This window comes from Argiope bruennichi, chromosome 6 (genome assembly GCF_947563725.1).
Source record: "Argiope bruennichi chromosome 6, qqArgBrue1.1, whole genome shotgun sequence".
NCBI lineage: Eukaryota > Metazoa > Arthropoda > Arachnida > Araneae > Araneidae > Argiope > Argiope bruennichi.
In genome coordinates this window covers 120,242,210-120,268,417 of record NC_079156.1, presented here as the reverse complement: position 1 = coordinate 120,268,417, position 26,208 = coordinate 120,242,210, and the positions used below count along the sequence as shown (strand labels likewise).

The 26,208-nt window shown below is 27.9% G+C and overlaps 2 protein-coding genes across 3 annotated transcripts in view; one reads left to right on the top strand and one right to left on the bottom strand.

The window, feature by feature from the left end:
• LOC129972986 (uncharacterized) overlaps positions 1-13,564 on the top strand; it is an 80,781-nt gene extending 67,217 nt beyond the window's left edge. For both annotated transcript variants that reach the window (XM_056087320.1, XM_056087321.1), the window contains one exon: positions 10,198-13,564. In XM_056087320.1, coding sequence (XP_055943295.1) covers positions 10,198-10,298 — 101 coding nt within the window. In that variant the 3' untranslated portion in view covers positions 10,299-13,564. The remainder of the gene's footprint in view (positions 1-10,197) is intronic.
• Positions 13,565-16,015: 2,451 nt separating this feature from the next.
• On the bottom strand, positions 16,016-22,314 carry LOC129972919 (profilin-like). Its single transcript, XM_056087239.1, has 4 exons — positions 22,090-22,314; positions 21,073-21,247; positions 18,331-18,428; positions 16,016-16,876 (listed from the first exon to the last, which is right to left on the bottom strand). Exons 1-3 carry the CDS (start codon positions 22,213-22,215, stop codon positions 18,331-18,333), a joined length of 399 nt encoding a protein of 132 aa, XP_055943214.1. The 5' UTR covers positions 22,216-22,314; the 3' UTR covers positions 16,016-16,876.
• Between the last annotated feature and the right edge of the window lie 3,894 nt (positions 22,315-26,208).

The following is a 26,208-nucleotide window of genomic DNA, read 5'->3' as shown; positions in this document are numbered from 1 at the left end:
TTCTCAGTAAGTCAATTTGTCTGACTACTTGAGTACAAGTGAACTTGGTAACTATAAAAGGCAAAGGGCTAAGTAGATAAAATTTCGTACACTAATTTACCATCTAAAGTATAAATATTTATCAAATTTTAAACCAAATCTGCCAAACGGTTAATCGTCTGTTAGCCTGTATTTTTGCATGCATGTAAACGCAAAACTCTTAAACCCAATGACTTAAACCAATGAAATTCGGCATATCATCTTGTGACAACAGCTTTATTTCGCGTCAAATCTTCGTGTCAGTTGCTCGAAAAAAAGGCGCACAGAATACATATTCTTGTGATAGACTAAATAAAAATGCTAGATTCTTGCCAAATATTTATATTTCGTAACTATCGTTCACCAATGCCATGCAAATTATTCGCGGTCTTGCCCAAGATTCACAATTTTATTTGGAGGAGAAGGGTTAAGATCTTTATTGGAGAGTATGCGAGAAAGCTTCAGGGAGACCATTTTTGCTGATTTGAAGTAGCAATAAAAATACATGCCGAATTTCAAAGACACATATTGGCTTACTCGCAAAACTTTCGTTAACTGAAAATTTAGTGGAAATAGCATTCGTAGATTGAAAAAAAAAATGTGAAAGCGATTATGTAGTTTCAACTAAATAGCATTTATATTACGAATTTAATTTAGTTTTTGATGAAAGCATAATATTTACTTATAAGAGCTGCAGTTTCTACTTCTGAAGTCTAAAATCCTCTCGAAGTTCTCGTTGACGGCAAAATAAAAATGTAGGAGGACAAAATAAAATGAAGTAAGATAAACCAAAATACGCATTTTTGGTTTGTCTTAATCAAGTCAAGATTTGCTTTTTTATTAAATTTAATTTTTGTGAATATGCAAAATATGTCCATCATCAGAATTTAAGATCTTAAACTGACTCTAGTAAAATACTACTTACAAGAATTTGTAATGTTAACAAAGGAAAATGGACTGTTCCATTTAGAAAATTTTCGTTTGATTGCTTTACATCTAGAAATATTTATTATATGAAAATACTTCTTAATTAAATATCAATTAATAACTGAAAAAAAGTAATACTCACTATGTTAACTCCCTATTTTGAAATATCTATAACGAAATACATAAATACTTATGAAATTAATCTAATTTAAAGAATGCGTGCCTTGGAGAATCTAAATATGAAATGAAGCAACAGAAAATGAAAATCTAAATAAGAAATATTGTTCAAAATTATAAACAAATTTCTTTATTTCATGCAATATAATGTTAAACCAAGAGGACTATTACTTTTCTCAATGTTTTTGTATAAGCCCACTATAACCAAATTTGATATTTAGAATTGTAGTGGTGAAAAGGAAATCGATTATAAAAGTCATCTGTATAATATGATACATTTTTGAGATATCACGCACGATTAGAAATTTCAATAGTCAGTCAATTCCTTTATAGAATTGTTTCAAAAGTTAATATAGTATTACAATCCAAGAAATGCAATACGGCAAAGTCTAGTCTGTCTAGTTTATTGGTTATCGGCTTACATGCGCTAGGATAAATAGACAGATTCCGTTCAAAGTTTGATAGTTTTCGACAAATTTAGTGCAAATAAACATAAAAAGATCTAGCTTGTTTCTCTTGTGAATTAACATTTTCATAGACTCATAATTCCAATAATATTAGTATGGAGCGTTAAAATTCGAAACTAAAATTCGATATCAAATTTCGGAGCTTTCTTTATTTTTGTAAGAGAGATTAATCCCAATATTTTCGCTTGACTTTTTTTCTATGTAAAAAACTAGTTTCATATGATTGTAATTGAAAAAAAAAACTTTTTAATAAATAGGAACACCGTTACATTCGTATAAGAAATAGTTTGTCAGATTGCTACTAGAACAAAAGGAATAAAAGCGTTCAAAATATTTAACAATGTGTAAAAATGTCGTCTGAAACTTTTTTAACTCACAGGTCGTGACTTATAGGTCACGATCTTGCCAATTTATTTTCTACTAAGCTTTGGGAATGACAACATTATTGTGTTCGTAAAGGAAATAAACTATTGTCAAATAAAGATGAGCAGACGATAATAGTGTTTCAGAGTTTATTATAAAAAAAGACTTGACTCATTTCACTGACTCATATAACTGATTTTCACTTTAGCCTTCATTATTTTGGAGTTCCATATCATTTCAGAAATAATTTCAACGATTTAATGATTTCGATTTTCTTAAGAAGTCTGTATAAATATTAAGAAATAAATTTTGAAATTTTCATTCATTTCTTAAAAGATTTGTTGGAAATACTTTATTTAAGAAAAATATGAAATTAAACACTTGTGAGATTTCGAAACAGTTTGTTTTGAAAATATAAGTTTATTCAAAAAGATTTTCTTGCAATAAATTAGCATAATTAATAATGTATTTCGAAAAAAATGACTGTTAAAATGCAATGGATGAAATCTGATTGCCGTGTTTACATTAAATTTGTAGATTTCAGTCAAATTTTGAGCGAAATCTATTTAGAGGAAATCTGTCTCTCCGGCAGTTCGAATATAAGTTAACACGATAAGTATAATACAAAGAACGCTGCTGGATAAAATTCGATGCACAAATTTAACATCTATATTGTAAACATTTATCAAATTTTAAGACAAATTCAACAAAGAGTAGACCGTTTGTCGGCTAATACTTTCAGAAGCACGTAAACATGATAACTCAAAAACGGAAAAAAATAAATTTATGAAATTTTCTATGTGATTTGTGCGTGTCAAATTTTAGTGTCTGTCAGTTGGGAAAAATGCGTCTAAAACATAAATTCGATTTTCAGATATTATACCTGAAATAATTCGCCAAAGCACTCGACAAGAATCACATATAGATTTAATAAAAATGCCAAGTTCTAACCGAAGATTAATATTTCGTGATTATTGTACGTCTATGCCATGCAAGGTGTTCTCTAAGATAACATCTTTATTTGTGATAATGCGAGAAAGTTTTAAGGAGATAATTTTTTTTAGTTTGTTGTTGTTATTTTATCGGCAAAAAAATAATAACGTCTTAAGGATTCAGAATTATTTAATTAAACTTTGCCATATTTCTGCTGGAAATTTCGATCTATTAATGAACATTAATAACCTTCGATTACTTTTATTTTGATCAAACAAATAGGCCGTGGTTTTTTTTTCCTAGAATAATGGTTCACTTAATAATAGTAATGCAATTAATAATAATGATGCATTTCTGGATCATTGCCTCCGAAACTAACTTATCTTGGAAATTTTATAAGGTAATTTACTAAAAACATTGTCAACTCGTTGGCGTTCGTTCTACAGTTCTCATAATTGCTTCCTTTAACTATAATAATTTCTTGTTCTAACCAAAGCATCTATATCTAGGAACAAACATCAAGCCCTCATTGGTCATTGCAAAAGAGAATTTTTGTTTTAAACTTTTTATCACGTTTACAGCCTCGTGACAAATCAAAATAAAACTTACTTTTTCAAAGAAATTAAACGCATTTTGAAATGAAACACGAGTTTTCCTCATTTAAAGGAAAACGCCAACAGCCCATTTATGAGAGCCATTTTATTTTTGTTCTTTTGAAAAATTTCTAAATCCAATACACTGCCCTATTTAATCTACCGTTTTGAACTTTTTTATAGTTGCTCAAAGCTTTAACACAGTTGTCCGCTTTTATTGTGATAGTTTTTGTCGCTATCTGCTTTTGTAAATTTCCAACTAGCACGTCGTGATTTAAATTATAGGAGAATAATAGTTAATTCTTCAAAAAGGCGTTAACAGACTGGTACAAAACCCAACATAAATAAGTTAATCTTTAACAGATATTTTTCATTTTCGGGATCGTGTTCGCGAACAATGGTAGCTGACATTTGGAAATATAAACAATTTCAATTCAAATTTTTAATACAAAAATTTGAATATTCATTCTACTTTTCTACAGTTATTAACTATTCAACACTTTCTCCTTACTTAAAACAGTCTTGTAAGGCCGTCACGTTTTCCTTTTATTATACGCTATAAAGAAACTTTTATTGTTAGTACTCGTTTTTTACTGCTTAGGCTTTAACTAATGCGAAGGAGCGGGAAAAACCGTGGATAACTATCTTCAAGTTATCAGCGAAAGTAAACTTTTATAACGAATGTTATGTCCCAGTAATCTCCACTAATAATAAAAGTGCATGTATATGTGTTTTAGCGCTCTACAGAGCAGATCGTTAGGCTTAGAACTGTAAAATTGAACACAAACATGCTTTATACAATGTGGGCTTTGGAATAATTTTTTGAAATTCTAATTAATAAGAAATACAGAAAAAAATAAATTGACATTTCTCTGCCTTTAAAAGAATTTTTTTAATGATTTACCACATTGCGTTTCAAGGTTATAATGACAGTCAAATCGTGTTCATTGTATCGTCAAGTCTTTAAATCTTATGTTTTTACTTTGTTAAAAATTATGGTAGAAAAAATGTTTTCCGCTCTTTGCAAATTACTATTTTTAATAGCGCCAATTTTATTGTGAGGATATACATTGCCTTCAATTTTATATATGCTTTAAAAATTAATTCGGAATATTATTTTTTACTTTATAGATTGTCAGGTAAATTTTTATTTCGTCAAGTAAATTTTTTAAAACTTTAATTGAAAGCAAAATAGAAGTAATTCTTCTTTCCCCTGAAAGTTTTAATTTTTCTTGTTTGATTGTGTGTGTGTGTGTGTGTGTGTGTGTGTGTGTGTGTGTGTGTGTGTGTGTGTGTGTGTGTGTGTGTGTGTGTGTGTGTGTGTGTGTGTGTGTGTGTGTGCGTGTGTGTGTGTGTGTGTGTGTGTGTGTGTGTGTGTGTGTGTGTGTGTGTGTGTGTGTGTGTGCGTGTGTATCTTGTCATTCTGATTACATTTAAATTAAAGATCAAATAAATCTTTAAAAATATTTATTAGTAGAGTGAGAAATAGATTTTAAAGTAGAAATATATTTATTTTGATTATTTTTATCAATTTTTTATTTTCTAATTTGTAATACACTAGAAATTTAATTTACTTCTCAACATAATTCTTCCTAATCATTTACTATTTTTTTTCCATAATTTTTTTAATAATCCATCCTTTTTTCATCATAATTCTTCATAATAATTCTTTTGTCATAATTCTTTTTAACTATGCATCTTGTTTTCATCACAATTCTTCATAATAATTTATCATAATTACATTCTGAAATGAGTTTGTTTTTCAGATTCATCATCAGATTATGCCATGTATGCGAAGTTAAAAATTTAATTAAATAAATATATTAATTGATAATTAAGCTATAAAACATTAAAATATTGTGTTTCCATGAAAAACATACACTTTGCACATAATTTCAAAATTTTCACAGTACAAGAAATTAGTGAAACACCGATTTCAAAATTCCATCGTTACAAACCTTAAGTCGGATAAGTCAAATAAAAGAGTGTAAAAATTTAAATATTAGAACAGCTTTGGAACAATTATTTACTATTTCATGCAGATATTCAAATTTTATTTTTAATACATTCCTTAACGCTTATCCTGAATTGCTGAAATAGATGACTTGATTGTTTTCATAAATCTTCCTTGAATTGAGAGAAATATGAAATGACAGAGGAAAAGGGTACAAACATGGAATCAATCTAGAACTAAAAAAAAGGGGGGGGGAGACATTATGACATTTCTCGAACAAAATATGATATTCCGTTCTTAGAAGTGATTTGCATTATGAAGAATTATCGTAACAATTATGCAAACACTCTTCAGAAAAAAATTTCTATGACATATTTCGAATTCTTATGTGATTCATTTTCGTTTTCATCCGCGTTTTATCTTCGGCTCCATATTTTTCAGTTTCTAAAATTTGTGGCTAAGTTATCAATATAACACATACTAAATTATTAATGTCGTTTTGTTAATAATGTTTAATTAAATATCGTTTTTATAATTTCTTAGTCTTCAGATATGATCATAAAGTTTATTTGCAAAGCGTCCTATTGAACTACATCCAATTTTTCTTAGCAATATATATTTGATATTAGCCACCTTTGAAAACTCGTTTCCTTCTCCAGAATACTGACTTTCGTGACTGTTAAACTATTAATAAGAAATGCATTATATAAAATTTTATTTTGTTATTCGGTAAAACTGAAAAATAAGAATTTAATGGTATCGGCCTACTATACATTATTGCTTACATAGATAAACCGTTACATATATACGTAATAAACGCTATGTGAAATTCTTACTTCAGGGTTAATTTCCAAATAAAGTAAATTCTTTTATCTTAAATTTAACATTAATAAAAGCAAACGATTAAATAGAACTATGAAATTAATTTGAATTTCATCATCACAATATAAGCATTGTTACAAATTGTGCACGAACTTCAAACATACGAGACATGTTTAAATTAGAGAAAAAATTTGAACGGAAATAGGATATGATATCATTAGAAATGTAACTTTTCATTTTTAAGATAGTGTAAAAATCACTGTTGTGACATAATATTTTCGGACAATATTACTGAAAAACGTCAAAAACTTGTTAACTTTTTAATTAACACATTTTAATTAATTTTTAATTTAAAAATGTTAGCAGTGATTTTCTTATGGTCTTCCAGAATACATGCACCGATTTTGCAGAGAAATCGATTACTATACTACAAATCGATTACTACAAATCTACAGATTTGTAGCAAAAGATATACAAACAAACTTTCATCTTGATAGATGGAGATAAAAAGGTTTAAAAGTTGATCTCTTTATTTATTTTCATTGAAAAGTAGAGACCGCAATGAGCTGGTTGAAAAATCTTGGATTTGGATTATTGTGGTTTATAAATCATATTTCTTTGAAGATTCTTCTTTTATTGTCTAAGCTAGTTGGGCTTAATGCATTTAAATTCGCCGTTAAGTACCTTACTTTCAAGTGGCTTGGAAATTTGGAGAGCAGAGCTCAGATGTCATCCTCTTTAACTGATCATTATTTTAAACACTACTGTATGACCCTACACCTAGTAATCATGAAGATTCCTAATCAGTTGGAATAGACAAAGATGGCAGAAAAAAAATTCATTGAATATTTTTGAGAAAGTATTAGTTAAGAAATCTACAGTTGTCTTTTTGTTGTTGTTGTTTTTAAGAAATGTAAAAGAATTCGAATAAAATATTAAGAAAAATATCAGAAAGAATTAAGAATATAATAAATAATAATAAGAAAAAAATATTAGAATGAAAATTTAAGATTACGAAAAACTCAAATTTTTAATATGGACAGAATGCTAGGATAATATCCGTCTATTAACAATCATTTTTAACAAGCAACTGAGCCGCGATTGCCTTGTGATAGAAAAGCCTGAGAATCTCCGATTCGAAACTCGATTCCATCAAATAATCGCTGTATGCGGGGATCAAATGTTTTCCCACTGATGTGCCCCAAAATTTTATGGAATGAAGAACCGTCTCAACTGGCGGCCTTGTCATTTGACTACGGCTCAAAACATAAGAGGTATATCCTAAAATAGCCCCAGTGTTGCTTTAAAATAGGGCATAAATATATTTAAACTTAAGCAATAAAAGCAAAAGTACAGAAAATATATTAAATTATAGCATTTTATTTTTGATTCTTAATGTATGATTTAATGAAGATTAACGGACTGGAAATTAATTTTATCTTTTTCTTCGTAGTAATTTAAATAACTTTAATAAATGTAAAAAAAAAAAAAATGGTAGTAAATTTAAGCATACAATATGTTTATAGTTAACTTTTTATGCTTGACTGTCATGTATATATGTAAGTATGTTTTGAAAATGGGTGCGTGGTTTTTTTCCCCCTTTGTCTAGGGGCAGCAAGAGCCTTTACGCTGCCCTAAGCTTTAATTTCATAACTATAGCAAAATAATAGCGAACAAAAATTAATAACATTGCTTAAAGCATGGCAGCTTGAAGAAAAAAATTCATCGAAATTGGCTACATTTAACGTTTCGCTCTAATTTTAAGAGTTATAAATCAGGCCATCCGTATTATCAAATCACTCTTCCATAGAACTTTCCAGCAACAGACACAAACAAGAAACAAGTAATTGGTTGATGACCACCAATAATTCTCTAACAAGCGGCGAGTTGTCCGAACCAGTAGTGGATGTGGAACAGGCTGGATGGTCTGCCACTTTCTCAAGTAGGCTGGCTGGTCGTTGTGCCACTGGCCTTCCCGGCTCTAACAGACGGCCTAACCTACTTCCGGAAAGAGCGGTTTCCCTCTCGTCCGTTCTTCGGAAAAATGTCGCTTTTCCTCGTGCAGGATTTCTCTGTCCTGATTTCAATGCATCCCATTCTGTTACTAGCGATTAGTAACGTGCAATTTCTTTTTTTCTACCTCAGTTGCGCAATTAAGGTTTTGTTGTTTTGGTTGCTTGTTTTATGTATTAAACTTGAACTTCAAAGCTCGTGCGGCTTTAAAAAAAATAGGTTATTGAGGCAGTTAAAGACACCCTATTTTTATGGTTAAAAATACTCTCGGAATCTCCTGAAGAAATGCACAATATCCATAAGCTTTTTATAAATATCCTATTACAAAATCAGAAATTTTTGCTACATTTGTGAGCAAAGTAATTAGGTTTAAAATATTTTTAACTAAAATTGCGGGGTTTTGTATCATGTATTAAAAGATTAATGTTCCGTTTTGTAACTATTCGAGAGCTATTTTAAGAAGGACCGTAGTCAAATGATGGGGACGTCGTCTGAGCTAACATCCCTCTCTCCAAATTGCCACATCACAACAGAGGAAAAACATTTGAATTCGACAGATTTAAAATATAAAATAAATCGTTGATGTAATCAAGAGTCGAACATATGACATCGGTTTGAAAAGTTCGCAGCACTGTCATAAAATGGTTGATCCAGTTATGGAATAAACATTAAAAAAGATCTTGGGAAAGCAGACGGACCAAATAAAACTTACTCACCAAATTTAACAAGTATTGTTGTTGTTTTTTTTTTTTTTTTTTTTTTTTTTTGCTGTTTTTACATTACGTACAATAAATATATCATGGAAATTTCGTCATTTTTTAATATTATTTTAACTTACAATTAAATGAATAAGAAACAGCGGGACTAATCTTTCAAAACAATCTCGCATACTTTAAAATTAAGATCTTACCCTTTCTTCCCCGCATAAAATTGTGAGTTTTGGCAACACCACAAAGGCTTTGCATGGCATTGAAGAACAGTAGTAACAAAAAGTACATCTTTAGTATCAATCTAGCTTTCTCACTGAATCTGTCGTGTGATTTTTAGGAATTTTGATTTTCTTGTGTGTGTGTATGTGTGTGTTGTGTGTGCGTGCGTGCGTTCACTCGCGCTCTATCTTTTTTTTTTTTTTTTTTTTTTTTTTTTTGTGAGCACTTATTAACCAAAATGTTTTCGCACTTTCTAATACAGATGCATTTTTTTTCCTTGACGTGTTTTTCCCAACTGATTGAAGGCAAAATTCGCCAAAGAACTACAATTGCGGTCACGAAATCATATAACAAATTTGGCCCGCTTAAGTCATTGCGTTTTTGAATTATCGCATGTACATGCTTTTGAAAGTACAGACAGACAGATATTCAACCTCTTGTCGAATTTGGCTCGACATTTAATAGGTGTCTACAATAGAGATATTAAATCAATATACCAAATTTTATTCGTCTACTTTTCATCGCTTTGTAGTTGCCGTGTTAACTTGCATTCGAATGGCCGGTCAGACTTCTGAATTGATTTTGAGAAAAGTTTGAAAGAAATCTGCAAATTGGATGTAAAGCAGCATGCCAAATTTCACCCATTGAACTCAAAGCAGTTTTGAATTATCTTTGTCATAGACAGGCGAACGAATGAACATAGTGCCAAAAATGTGTTTTTCGAACTCGGAGAGGTCTAAAACGTGAAAATTCACTAAAATCTCGAGTATGAATTTCTTGACGATTACAACATTTTCTTTATACTTCGTATACGAGAAAGTAAAAAGTAATGAAATGCCAAATTTGATAGCTCTATGTTCAATGCTATGCTTTGTATGGTGTTTTGAGCGATTTTTGCCTTATACTATATATCGCATGAATTAAATTACATATAGCATTTAGCCTAAAAATATCACGGCATTAAAAATTTCATAATAATACTGAATTCCATTCTGCTTCAGATGCCTTCCACATGCCTCAAGCTGTGATTGACGAGCTGTCACAAGTCTTGGAGAAGCGGAAACCTTCCTTGGACAAGAAGACTCCGATGCAGGCGTCCTAAATTTGCAAGCCTTTCCAGAAAATTACCTGGACTTGTAGTTTCTGACAACTCGAAATTTTCGCTGAGTTTCTTCCATTGCACAGAAAGTCATGCATTACGCATGATCAGAGGGGGCATAGTATTTGAAATATTTTTAAATGAGGAATTTGTATTTTACCCCATGAGGTAATAATATTTCATAAAAAGGGGGTAGGAATTGCTTCATTTATATACTTTGCACCCTATCATCAAGATCCTTAAATTAGTTATTATGAACAAAAGATTACCATACAATACAAAAAAAAAAAAAAAACAGAGATTACAAAATAATAATAATAATAATAACAGCCAATTTTATAGTATAGTCAGTGATAACTCAAGATTGTAATGCACAAGTAATAACAAAAACGATGAATAATGCGTGTAAAAATTTCAGATCTTACAAAAAATTAAAATGGAATGAAATGAAACAATTTTCCGTTCTAGAATTTCATTATATAAAAAAGTGGTTAATAATGCTTAGCACGTAGACTGCCATGTCACTCAGATTCGTGGGACAGCAAAAGTTCTCATTCAATGCAGAAGTTGATGAGAGTTCATCTATATTTAGTTCATATCTCCTTGTTTTATGTTGTTCAAGTGTGAATCGCTTATGATTCACGCCTATTTTCGAATTAGATATTTTCTTCTCTACTACAGTTAAGAGATAGCCAAGAAGTAAGCATCTAATTAGATAGTGATCCGAATACAGGCATGAATCATGGCAGTGAACGTGTTAAAATAATTCAGAATTCCGGAGTAGTTATAAAAATCAATAATTCACAAACGAATGAGAAGAGACAGATATTTTGAAAAAAGTGGAAATGAAAAATAATTTATTTACTTTTCCATGCAACCAGAATGATAGCATAGTTTGTAATTTCAACCACCAAATGGCTCTGGAATCATAGAGCGATACATTATATAAGATAAGATAAACAGAAGAGTAGCAGCTTGCAAATGTGCAATGTCTCTTTCCCTATTCAGAAACACAGCTGCCAGATGATGAATCATTTTTTTTTTCTTCTTCTTTTTTCAGCAATAAGCAACTTTCTAATTGTTAATTTTTTGTTATATCATCAGAAATGGTGCTTAATGCTACAAAAAATTGTGATGTCTGAAATAACAGCATGCTGAATAGTTAAAAAGAAAGCTGGGACTCTGAAAATGCCTTATCTTGTATAACGTACTGCAGAACCATCTGGTGCTTTAAATTGTAAACTATGCCGCAAATAAATTTAGTCTGGTTCAACGACAAATTAATCTGGTTCCATTTCCATCTTTTCCATACGAACTACATCTTTTCTTCATCCTTTTATAAATTATTAATTTTTAAAGTTCTGTCGGACTTCTGAATCCCATTGCTTATTAATTCAGTTTAATTACATTATGATTATGTTCAGGACTAATTAAGAAGGAATAATGATGAAAGTGATGATCTTGAGTTTACACTGGCTACAAACAGCAAAATGATAAGTGCAAAATTATAGCAAATTCTAAAACAAACCTTTTAATTAAAACCTTCTCTTTTTTTACAGTTTAAAATAGCAGACAGAACTGACATTTCTTGTCAAATACATCATCAAAGAAATTTTTTCACAAAATGTTTGAGTATATCACTTTCAATTCTTCAAATTGGTCTTTAAAAAAGCAATAATTCAATTAAGTTTATTTTTAAATATTTACAATATTGTTTAACACACAGAAAACACAAGCTTCACATAATTTTTCGAAATTATCTTAAAATATCATTTGTTCAACACCGTGGGATCTCTAATCATATGTACATATCATTTACATTCATGCATGCTTGTAAAAATGTTTCATCTCTATGCATGTTTCTGGATTATCTTCTAGATAATCCAATTAACATGTAATTAATGCAAATTAAATTTGTATGCATGCTTAGAAAATTAAGAGAAAAAGAATTATAATCTTTATTCAGACTTATTCAGTTAAACGAAAAATACAAATAATAAGACAACAGAATTTATTATTTACTTACAATTTCTTATTGTTAATCATACTAGTAATCTGTACAAAAAATAAGAAAGAGCAATTCCAATTTCATAAGTTTGTTAACTTGAGGAATACCTTTATAAGTTTTAAAGCTGTTGAAATAAAATTGCTTTCTATAAAAGATTATTGTCTGATAGGTGCTGATAAAAACAATATATTTTTAACATTAAAAATTAAATATATCACTTTCCACAGTTCAATATTTGAGGTAGTATAAAAAAGACATTTGTTATAAAATATTACAAACATAATAATTTATTTTTATTTCAGTTATTGATGTGGAGAGTCAGAATCTTTATTTTTATTTCATTTGCAAGTTTCAGTTCATTTTTCATTCCAGTTCATTCATATTACTTCCGAATGTATCTAGAATGCACTGCACTATATTTCCTACAAATGGACAGGAATCATGCATGATAAAGAAAAATATCAATTTCCTTCAAACATATTTTTAAAATAAATATTCAGATCAAAGCTTTAAATTCAGCAATCATGATGCATGATTATCTTATTATCTAAATTCATTTCATAAAATGAATCCACTCACAGAATTTCAATTTGTTTTTATGACTTTAATATTTTCTTATACCATTTTTAGTCTTTAAATGGCCTTACATTGCCCAGTTTATTAATCATTTCATATCTTTTGATATAATTATTCAGTCATCTACTGATATGCTTACCAAATTGATATAGAAGCAAATGAGAAAATTATTGCAGCAGAAATAATGTTGCAACAATTTAATACTTGCATTCTTTTTTAATTTTCTTATCATAAGCATATTGTGAAAATAAATCAGTATTAAAATAGTGAAAACAATTTTTATTTAATACAGCAAAGGAAGACTTTTGAATGATAAAAACACAAAGTAAAATCAATGCCGCAGAAGGGAATTTTTAATAAACCATGGAAGAGAAAATGCTCAATTCTATGCAAGAAGGGTCCTAACTAATACATGATTCAATTTCTTAAAATCAGCTCAATTTTTTTCCCCAACAGAATCAATACATTCTCACATAAAAAAAAAAAACAGTTAAAGCTGTCATAAATGAATTTTGACACCATTTGCAGATCTTACAGGAAGACATAAAAGCACAATAGGATAATATAAATATATTAGTAATTACAGTTCTCTGCCTTGGATCTGAACTCTAAAATACATGAACTCAACTCTACCAGGGAAGTTAAGAAATGATTGATTTTATTTCTAAATATATATATTTTTAATACAAACGTCTTTTTTTTTCTCATTATAATTGAAATTTTCAGAAAAAAAAAGTGTTATGAACATTTGTATTTCATTCAAATGTTTTATTCCAAGATAGTTTTAAAATATCATTTTTCATTGTATATTAGACTAAGTAGTTCTACATTCAAAAGTTATTATACTGTAATATTATTAACTCATAATTACAAGTCTTTGACCTAGTTCTGATCCAAATAAATAATGTCCTACAAATTGATTCTATATTGTAATGTACACAAGATTCAAAAACTCAAATGTTAATAATTCACAATGAATTTTATAAAGTTTAGTATTGTTGATCCTATGATTATAAAGTTGAAATTTAGTAACATCTTTATTTCTGATGTTCCCTTCATTTTTAGATTCTCAGCACCAGCACACTTTAGTAAATAGCTCAGTTCTTTATTCTTATAGAACTTAATTCTTGCTATAAAATGTTCATACTCAAATCCATTTACTTAACAGACTTGCCCTTGGTTTTGATTGTAAAAACCAATGGGTGAAGACTATTCTTTCTATTCATCTTTTTCTTTGCTGTAAAAAAATGCTTTAAATATATTGGAAATAAAAATTTTATTTTTTTCTACATATTAGCTGAATTTGTCAAATTCTTTTGTATACTTTCCAGACAACTCTTACAAGAGGAGGAAGTAGTCCAAAAATTTATTTTCGCTCTTGTTTTTTAGCAGTCATTTAAGATGTTTATGTTATACTTTAAGTATAATAAGCCCATTAATTAGCTCATTAAATATTATATACAGAAGTATAATTGATGATTTAAACCAGAAGTCACAGAATAACTTCTAATAATAATTATTCATATTATCAAATTTATCAATATCAAAATCCATGTCATTAATTCAAGATAACTAAAATCAATATACTTTCAAACTAATCATTTTACTCAGAATACAAGTGAAAGAAAAAGTATATATTTTTTTACATTTCTGCTATTTATTTCAAACTTAAAATAAAAATTATAGTTTAATTCAATTTAAAAAATAGAATAGTCTAAATTAATACTTGCAATCTTGACAGATATGGATATCAAAATTGATCAATCATCTCCACAATTAATCATTTCAAATGTATAGTCTTCTACATTTTTTAGACTTGAAGTACAAATTTATTTTTTTGATCTTTCATCCAATGTTTAGAAATGAAAGATAAATGCAGAAAAAACAAAGATAACTCCCAGTGGCCAATTATATTATATTATATATTCAAACAAGCTTTTGCATTTTATCACCAAATACTGGATTGTTTAGATGGCAACATCAAATCATGGAACAAGTAGAGTTTAAGCTTATTACTTTCAGACAAGTCAATTTATTATTATGAAGACATTGACATTGTATAAATACCAGCGAGGAGGTGCAAGAATATTATGAACATTTCAAGTTTAGAAAACTGGCAGGGATGTATAATCTATCAGACAAATGTATAATTATCTAAGATTAAAGGACAGATGATAATTTTTTTCAGAGAAATCAAGTAAATATCATGTTACAAGTTAAAGGAATATGAATAACCATAAAATGTATTTAAAAATAAGTGAAAATTGTATATAATTACTGGATATTTAAGTTTACTTCACTAAAAAGAAACTTCACAATTTTTAACACCTTAAACTTTAAGTTAATATAATTCATTTAAATTTTTTTACCCACCAATGTATTAAAACAATATTAAATTATAAGCATATTAAATTTCTTTATAAATTGCCATTAATTGTAAATTTATACATGTTAAAAACTATCACATTATAAGTGAAATTCATAATAAAGCTTATAAATGTCAAAACTTTAAAATAACATTTTTTTAATATCAAGAATCTTTAAAATATAATTCACTTGTTCTTAAAATTTAAAAATGTAATATGAAGTAGCATTTTTCATGTAACACTTAAAAGAATCTATTTTTCCTCTTTAAAATCTTGTACACTTAAATTTTAAAATAGACATTTCATATTTTTCTTTTATAAGATTTTTTAAAGACTTTATTGGCAGATAATTAGCTATTTCATGAGTTACATTCAATTCTGGTCAAATACTTGAACATTTTTAAACATATTAGGTTCTGATCTCTGATAATTTATACGAGTACAGAGCAGGGATTTTGTCAGAATATTTTTAGAAAATATTTAGGATTAAGCTCTAAAAGATTAACCTTAATAATTATTAAAGTACTTCATGGTTAGAATATCAAAACTTGTATTAAAAAAACTGGTATAATTGTATATCTCTGTTTACATATTCTCAGCATCAACTCCAGCCAATAGTAGCTTCTTAAAAATTGCTTCTCGGAGTAGACTCATAACTAAATTCTAATTAAAAACCTTATCAATATGATAACTATTTTACTTGTATTAAACAAATAGAAGTATTTATATCAAAAGTAAAATATACACAAATAAGTGACAAAGACTAGAAATTGGAATGACATTTTATTTGGGTACCCATCGGGTGCACCAATTTTACAAAAAGCCAGTTTTAAGGATATTTATCAGAATCCACTGAAGACTTAAATGATATACATGCCAAGACAGCTGTAAAAATTCATTGGAATGGAATGTTACATTTTTAATGAACAGCAAGCCAATTGAATCATTACAATAATTCTAGAAAACATGATTGTAAAACAATTTCATTTGAAAAATTTAAGATACTTCCACACAAAAACATTGAATATAATTTAAAGTCTTTCAAAATAAATCAAGAAACAAATCTATTTTCAGCAGTATAAAAACAACAGTGATCAAAATTCATAACTGAGAGTATGAAGACTTGCGCATGGACAAAACCTATATAAAATGCAGCAAACACTAACACAGAAACATTGATTTTTTTCCATTAGCAATGCAAATATATTTACTAAACAGGTATGATTTCAATGCTTCATTCTAACACTAATTACTTTTGGAAAAACAAATAGCACACTCTATAAAGATTACCTGCTTTTCACCCCCCATCCAATTTGATTGAACAAACAGAAGAAATTTAATCCACCTCCACTACAGTTAAAAAAATGGCCACTTGGAACATAAGTTGGTGACTAGCTCCTCGGTACTGAAAGCAAGCAGGTAGTATATAAAAAAGAATTAAGTACAAAAATGGAAAAAAGTTTAGAAATTTATAAGTGAGAGCAATTTCATGGGTGGAGATTATTATTTTTCTTGTGGGTTCAGGAGAAAGGATATGTATTCCCTCCTCTAACAACACGGATAATGCCACAAGCTGGAGTCTTCACAGAAGTGGAAGATTCAGACACAAAGGGGGTGAATGACGATCAAACCTGGAACAGAAAATTGTATTTACTCATTTTCTAATAAAATATGCCTTTAAAGAAAATACACATTACATATTAACGTTAATGCTTCACGATTTATAATTTTTTTTAACAATAACTACAAATAGAAGTTGATTTCTATGAGCAAATAGTTGTTCAAATTTAAACTTGCTATATCCTTAGTATTTCTATTATATAATTAACAGATAATCTTATTAATATAATCACTTTTAATCATTAATGATAAGTACACTGAAAATATAATCAAATATTGAATGTATGAATTTTAAATTGAAGAAAAAAATTATAAAAGCAGTGGCTACATTGTTTAGAAGATCCAAAATCGTAATCGATTTAAATATTGTTAGTTACTAATCTTAAAGGATCCGAGAGAAGGAAAAAAAATAAATAAAGGAATTGCAATATAAAAGCATATGAAAGAATGTAAAGCATCAATACATTAAATTTGCCCCTATATTACTTTATTTTTAAAAAAAAAGTTATAAAAAATAAAAATTAGTAAAAAAATAAACATAAAATAAGAAAATGTTTAAAAAAATTACAGAAGGAATACGAAACTTTAAAGTAAAATTTTTAGTTGAAACAATCTTTCGCAAAACCTTGTTTATGAATACTGAAACTAAATACTATACACTTAACTATTAGCAACATTGAAAATTTCACTTTCCTTAAAATTAATACATTAAGAATATTTCTTGTATTGTTATTCAAGAATTTTCTATCTCAAAAATTTATAACAGCGCCATATTTGAAAATTTCCAAATTTTAATTAGATGAAAAATATACAGAAGTAAAAATGAAAATGATTATTTAATAACGTGTATAAGAGAAAAATTATATAAAATCTTAACGCAAGAAATCTTTGAATAACTTAAATTCAATAAAGAAATAAAACATTTGAAATTTTTTAAATATATACTATTTTCATCATGCATATTAAAATTATTCAGTTTATCAGATCATGTAATCACCTAGGAATTCACAAGTACAATAGTAGAAGTGACGACATCTGTTAATCAAATAAATTTTACTCAGGCATTGGAAAATTGTTTCATTAAGTCAGAAACTCAAAGAAAACAGTATAGTAAATTTTAAATATAAATAAAAGCTATAATTGGGGAAATATGAACTGTAAAGAAGTGTACATAATAACTTATAAAAATCAATAATACTTCATTTATAAAATATTAAGTTTATAATTTATATTTCAGCTGAAAACTATAATTAAATTATTTATAGTAATATATTTCTGAATTGCTTAAAATATTACTTGCACACGTTTGTGTTTATGTGTGTGTGTGTACACACATACAAGTAATATAGAATAAAATTTTATATATCAAAATTCTAATTAGAAGCTAAACAGAACAATTTATAAATATTACTTCTGCCAAATTGTATTTAAAACATTAAAAATGGATAGTTAATTAAATTTATACCTAGTAGTTATTGGATCGAAGATAATCTCCTAGTTTCTCAACAACTGTGTTGAGTTGACCTGGTGGAAATCCATCGGTAGTTGCAGCTACTAAGAGGCCTGGAAAATAAAAATAAAATTTACATTTTTAATTATTTCAAATTAAATATACAATATCTTAAAATCAATATTCGAAGATTAATATCTTAATTTTTCTAAACAATGTTCTTAAATTACTAATTACAAAACTAGATTTTAAAAAGTAATATTAAAGTGTCAGTTTTTAAATAATTCAGATTTGATATCTGATTTTTTATTATTAGTTCAATTCTAATAAAAAATTACAACAAATGTCAACAATAAAAAGCAATGTGCTGCCTAATTCTAAAACGGGCTTATATTCCATTTTGCAATGCAGAATATTTAGTATGCCAAAGTATCTTTTGCCCATATATCATGCCAAGTTCTTTTATTGATTACATGTATCAAGAAACAAGGTTGATTAAAGAAAGTACGTATATAATAAGATGACTTTTTAAAAATTAAAGATATTTGAAATTTTTTTTTCAATTTCTTGGCAAAAAATTAATAGATTAAAAATAAAAAATTTTAACAAGTCAAATAATGACTTTAGATATTAAATTTTTTTAAAAAAGCAGAACTACTTGAGTAAAATATACATTTTGATACAGAGATAAAATTAAAACAAAATTTTAACAGCATTTAAAATATCTCCCTATTTTCTATATTGAATGCTTATCTGACGTGGCAGATTTCAAAAATGTCATTTCATTAGAAATTTATTCAATGGAGACGACTCCCAATATTAGATTAAGGTCTAGGATATTAAAAATGCCATTCTTTCCCTTTTAAATTTTGAAAATTTTTAATCTTGAGGGATTATCTTTTAAATGTTTTGTTTTTTAATGTTAGTAAAAATACAAATTGTTAAAGTAAATACAAGAGAAGAAAGCTTACATAAAAAAAGAACTTAAGTTTAATATTATTTCTATTTAATAACATTAACCTTTGAATATTGGTAACATTAACCTTGAAACTCAATCTTTTATGATAAAATTAAATTTTAATAACAGCTAGAACAGAAGATCTTTTAACTCTATTTTCTGAAAATTTAAGAAATTATACTAAAGGTATTAAAAAATTACTATAGCATAGTTCTTGAAATTTTTAATCTATATTCTTAAAATTATATTTCAATTACAGTAATAAATTTTAAACAGATTCTTAATCCTACAAATAAAAATTCAATTTAAAATAAAAGTTTAAAAACCCTAAAGTATTCTAACCTATAAAATAAGATATCTTATCAAATATTAATAAATTTAATACTAGATTAAGACCAATTAACTAATTTTCATAGAGCTCGTTAATAATTTTCATCTTAAGTTAGAAATACCATTGATGATTAAATTAAATCTAAAATTTTCATTCTGAATTAAAATTCTAGAACAGTTTTAAATGAGACTTCTTTAAAAATCACTATTAAGAAAAACTAAAAAACTGCTTTTGCATGAAAGGTCATTAAGGATTTTACTTAATGTTATTCATTGCTACTTTTTGAAATGGATCTTTTAAGGCGAAATAAACCATTGCTTCATAATAAAATTTTCATTAGCAGATATTAATAAGTTAAGGGGAAAAAAAGACCATCCTTCATGTACTGTCAAATGGAACCAATAATCTACTGTAGAAAAAAAAAAAATTAGATAAATAATGAAAATTAACAGTATTATTTGGAAATTATAGCAAATTTCATTTACAGTTAAAGATTTATAAATCACTCAAGATTTGGAGGGGGGGAGTAAGATAGTCGGAGGGGGGGTAGTATGTTTGAGCCAGGCTGATATATGAAAGTAGTTCAAGCTACAATTTAAATATCGATTCAGAATTCAGATCATGTTTACAAATATGTATTTTAATAGTAATAAAGAAAATGAAGTTACTACAAATACATGGAATAAATTCAGAGTATCAAATTAAGGAAAACAAAAAAATTTGTATTTAATATGCAATCAAAATTATAGCAATGAGAAAGAAAATCAAATCATGAGATTAAATACACAACTTGACTAAACATATAGAAACTTGAGTAATGTCATTAAGATGTTTAACAAAGCATATTTAGTTCATTAAACTTATAAGACTTCTTAGCCTACTTGTATTCAATTTTATTAAAAGTTTTAAAAAAGAAATTTAAATTTTATCCTATATTTTTAAAACAGAATATAAAACAACTATATATTTGAATCTAATTTCATAGTAATATTTCTTTTTTTTTTAGATATATTTCAAACTTTAACAAAGATTAAATTTTACAAAGTTATTCAATTTTTTTTAAATATGAAGAGAAAAAAACTTGTTTAGCTTGGAGTTCGATATACAGGCCATTATTTGGCTATGTTTCTAAAAAAAAAAAAAAAAAAAAAAAAAAGTAGGAAAAGAAATTAGATTTATGATCTAGGAAATTAAGATCTAGATACAACCTTTGATCTTAGGAGCTTATAATATAGTTACGATTAAATCTATTTACCAAGAAAAAAAAGATTGAACTATTATTTTATATTATTTTAATATTAAAGTCATTTAACCTACAAATATGTGTATTTAACATGAAATTAAAGCTATAAACAAGATTTTAAGACTGACAGAATCTGCATTTATTTTAAAATAGAATTTTTAATACTGTACATACCAAGAGCATTTAACTTTTCAAATAAACCTAGAAATTCAAGAATATACTTACAGGTATTTGTGGCAACAATACATAAAGCTGAACTTCCTTTCCTGCCTCTAATTAAGTTATTTTCTGCAGACAAACAGAAATATTTATCACCTCCGAGATGGATACCAGATTCTGTGAAGGAACCAGGATTGGTCCTCATAGTGTCTGCAATGACTTTAAGTTCTGCCTGTGTTACCTAAAACATACAAAATGACAACAGATAATATCAAGCCATTAAAATTTTGATTATAAAATCAATGTCATTTCAATCTTTGATCAAGTTTTATCAGGGGAGAGGAAGGGAATTTTCCACCATACAATGTTTTCAAAATGCACAAAGATTATCAGTCTATCAACTCGTCGCGAAGTTTAACTGTAGAATTCTTATTTCAAAAATATTCCAAAGTTTAAACCGAATGATTTCAGGCACTAAAATTTTAGATAACTACAAATTTACTGCGCATAAATTAAAGTAATCTCTGTACATCACAATGCCATTTCGGCAACAATGAAATGAACTGACAAAGGACCTTTTCTTTCCAAGAACAATACAAAATTCTATAAAAAGATTTTAAATACGTTCACCGAAAATTATTTCATGGGTATATTAGAACTGGAATAATAATGCAAAGTAATTTAATGATGACCGCTTACAAGAGATGTCAACCATAATGGGAGTAGACGAAATTTAAAGGGCACCTTAGATTGGACGTTGAAACATTGGACATAATTTTTTACTAAGAAAAAAATATTGCAGTTTAATTTTTAGTGTTGGAGAAAACATGTGAATGGACATAACAACTGAAGTTCGATAATTACATAATGACAAAATCTGCATTTATATTTAATAGCGGAAAATTTATGCAAACGTCAAAAAAACATTTTTCAACTTGGAAAATAAATTATTTCCATCCTAATCGTGCAGAATTGCTTTGAAACATATATCCATGCAATTCGTGGGCTTATTAATCGACTACAACTTAAAAATTTAAATTTTAGCATTAGGGTTAGGGACAAGATAAAGAGCACGCTGCTTACCGGCGTAACGCTGGAATCTTTTTCAAATTTGGCCCATATCGCTCCATCTTGCAATCCTGCAATTGCAGCTAATCTACAGGAAACTTGGGCGCAAATTTGGTTGTCTACGTAAGATTGCCAAGACATTTTATTATAAAATTTGACGCCTTAACAAATTTTAAAATCAGGCATGCAATTTAGCACCACCCAAAAACGCTCTTCAGTAACAGAGAAACTGACACGCGTAGAGAAACAAGAAGCACGAAAACCGGAAAGGAAAATTATTATATAGTATAACTTTTCTCCGCTAGGCTTCTTTATTAATTTTAATCATTTGCATATGCTTTCTGTTTCAAACTTTGCTAAATCATAGAATCATATTAAATAATAAATTTTATTGCATGTTTTTCCTTGATTATGAAAGAATTAAAAAGTTTTGATTTCGTGTTTATATCGTAAAAAATGCAACTAACCCTTTTCCGCTTATCCATCCACTCTTACAAATTTTCTTAGAGCAATTCTGACTCAAGATAAAAGAATATAAGATTGATGAAATTTTTTTCAACTCCTTTAAAATTTTCTTAAATCTAATTTTAGCATCAAAATTGGAGATATGATAAAAAGATTTTAATTGATTGATTTGAATTCTAAGGGCCCTTCTACCTCCCCAAAGAAACATCTTGGACCGTTTGTATCACAGTAGCTGTCCTTTTTCTTCATTCACAAGGCATTAAAGAAAGGGGGGGGGGTTAAAGCGCAGATGGCTGTCATTTACTTTGTAGCGTAACTTTTAAAATATCTTTTTAAAAGTCAAAATTGTGATTATGTTTAAAATGTATTTATTGATAATATGCATGCAAATTCTTAAATATTTGAATTTATGGGCTTTAACATGCCTTCCGCATATATAAGTCTACTCTAACATATACAATTGGATTTCAAGATAAATATTTTTTTATTGTTATCATTATTTGGAAGTTTTTTTTTTTTTAAATTTACCTTTAACATTCAAATGCATTATTAAGAAATTTCTTTTGCTAAATATTTCATGCAATAGGAAATAATACAGATTAGTAAGATAAGATTAAAATTTATATCAGACCTGTAGAAACCTAAGTAAGGCAATTTAATTTTCCTAATCATTTCTTTCCTGCTTCAGACGTTTTATAGAGAGAAATATACGACAAACTGAATTCATAAAATATCTAATTTCTTGTCATTTTCATGACAATCAGTTTCATTTGCCTACTTTGCTTATCTGATTATCCCACCCAACATAATAGATCCTTTTCAAAGATTTCTTTATTATTTGAATTTGATTAAAAATCTACGGTGACACTAGAATTCGCACTATTAACTTTTAAATTTGTGATTATGTTTTGGGGGTTTTGTGTGTTTTGCAATTATATATTTTCACATCTTCACTCTTTTTAAAATACGTGAGATAGCTTGTGTCTTCAATTCTATTCATCGTCCTATTTATTTTACAGTTGTATTGTACTTTCTTGGCTAAGAAAAATATTTTGCTTTTTTTCTTATGTGAACAGTGAATAGATTTTTTTCAAACTCTTAATTGATTTTTAATCACTAACTAGGGAAATTTTGTTTAAGTGTCAGCGTCCTGGATTTTTTTTTATTGAATTTTTTTTTTTTTTGAAGTGATGGAATGAGTTAGAAGAAAACTATTCATTTTTTTTAAACATTTTATTACGTATTTTTTTTTAATGTTTAACAACTCGTCACCTTAAGCAATAGCTAGTTCTCTGGGACTGGAGCATTGATTATATTTAATTTCAGATAAATCGTTTTTATACATATCTCCAAGTTCAAGATTCCACTAAATTATCTGATATTTATTTAATTTCTGTTATTTGGATTATTTTAGATAAGTTCTGTTTATCGTGTAACCAAAAACTGCTACTCCGATCCTCTGTTTTTTTAAACCTACAAGATTTTATTATAATTCATAGTAAACAGTTATAATTCACAGTTAATGAAATTAAAAAAAAAAACGCTCTAAGGTGCAAATTTGCATTCTCTTAATTATATATGCATTAAATTTGGTTGCTATAGATTAAACGATTTGGTCTATAGAGAACCAACATATGCATACAGATCCTTTTAATTATAACTATTCATAAAAAATTATTGAAATGACTAATTATCGTTTTTTCGATAATTTTCTTTAAAAAAAACAACATTATTTTTTTAAATAAACCTCCGATTTTTTTTTAAACTTACAAGATTTTAATATAATTCACAGTTAACCATTTTTTTTTATGTCTTTACCATACTTTTAAGAAAATTTGATGAAATCTGCACTTTAAATGAAGTTGAGCGTCAAATACGAACGAAGTTATTTACTTATTTTTGTCCATAATTGTCTTATTTCTTATATCATTGCTCACAAATTCACAAATATATAAACACTTACAAAGGAATTAAGATAAAAATGTAAACGTTGTAAGGATTTTTAAAAAAATATCGCATTGTAAAAAGTATTGTCAAGTGATGTAAAAGTAATGTATCAGAACGGACATCGGCAAGATTAAATTCAGGAAATGTACTTCGTCTGAACGCCAATTTTCTGAAAAGTCATAAAAATGAAACATTTTTCACTTTATAACGTTAAATGTGTGTGTGTGCGTGCGTGTGCGTGCGTGTGCGTGTGTGCGTGTGTGTGCGTGTGTGTGTGTGTGTGTGTGTGTGTGTGTGTGTGTGTGTGTGTGTGTGTGTGTGTGTGTGTGTGTGTTAATCGATAGCCAATAGCCCTTGCAACAGATCCAAAAATTGATTAAAAATTAAGCAAGATTTTGATATTTTTCAGCTATATATTCAAAGAATGTTAAGATTTGCAGATTATTTTAAAATCGGAAAAAATTATCTTTTTAATGAGGCTAAGTTTATTCTTATTATAATATTTTTAATTTTGGTTATTATATAATTTTTAATTTTGAAAACAAATTTCGAAATAGAAATTTTACTTTTGTTTTATTTTCTCTTATACGTATATTAAGACAGTGTAGTAAATCGTCAAAAAAAATTCGATTTCTAGATTTTGAAGAGCATTCCTTAGTTCGAAAAACACCTTTTTTTAGAAAATGCTCGTCTGTCCGTGACAAAGATAACTCAAAAATACTTTGAGCTAGATGGGTAAAATTTGGTATATGGTCTTTACATCAAATTTTGAGTAAAATCTGTTCTGAGGAAGTCCGTCTGTTCGAATATTCCTCAGAACTTTGTCTGTTTTGTAGTTAAAATGATAACTACAAAACGAAGAGAGCTAGAAAAATAAAATTCGGTACCCAGATTTAACATCTATTGTATAGACACCTGACAAATTTTGAGCCAAATTCAACTACGGATTGACTGTCTGTCTGTCTGCACTTTAAAAAATATGTAAACGCAAAACTTCAAAAACATAATGATTTAAATGAATCTAATTTGGTATGGGATTGTGAATACAAGTGTCGTCACATTTAGCGACTACAATTTTGTGCCAAATTTTTGTTTCAATCCTTTAAGATAAACATATCTAAAACACAGATTCGATTTTTGGATACTATTATCCGCATCCCAGAGATTAATCGCCAAGGAAGACAGATTTGGTAAAAATGCTAAATTCACCCAAGGGTTAATATTTCGTAATTATTGTACGCAAGACATTCTCTAGGATGACACCTTAGTTATAGAGTATGCGAGAAAATTTTAAGAAGACTACACCCGTTTGTTACTTTTATAACATATAAACTTTTTTAATTTTTACATCAGTAATCTGCGGTATATTGATTCAAACATAGTTGAAAAATTTTCAAACATACTAAATAACAAAATGAAATTTAAAATATTCTAGATTAAGAGATTAATAGTAATAAAAATCAATATTTCAGGAACATAGGGCAAAAGACGTTAGTAAAAAACGTATTTTCCGTATGCATATTATTAACGCAAAAAAATTTGCCCGCCATGCAATGAGATGCACGAACTATTGAATCAAGGGTTCTTAGCCACCTGACATTGGTGGGGGAAAAAACCCATTGAGATGGGTCCACCCAGTAATTTCTATCATTCTCTCTAGTTCGGCGATATCCCCCTTTCAACAATTACATAAAATTATTGACTGTGGGGAGGCAGTGAATG

Bases quoted from the DNA above. Each gene is read 5' to 3' on its own strand.
- LOC129972919 (XM_056087239.1), bottom strand. From the start codon at position 22,215: ATGTCTTGGCAATCTTACGTAGACAACCAAATTTGCGCCCAAGTTTCC. The intron at 21,248-22,089 runs GTAAGCAGCGTG...TGTATGTTTTAG, and splicing joins AAGATTCCAGCGTTACGCCG to GTAACACAGGCAGAACTTAA. The intron at 18,429-21,072 runs GTAAGTATATTC...TTTATTTTCCAG, and splicing joins TATTGTTGCCACAAATACCT to GCCTCTTAGTAGCTGCAACT.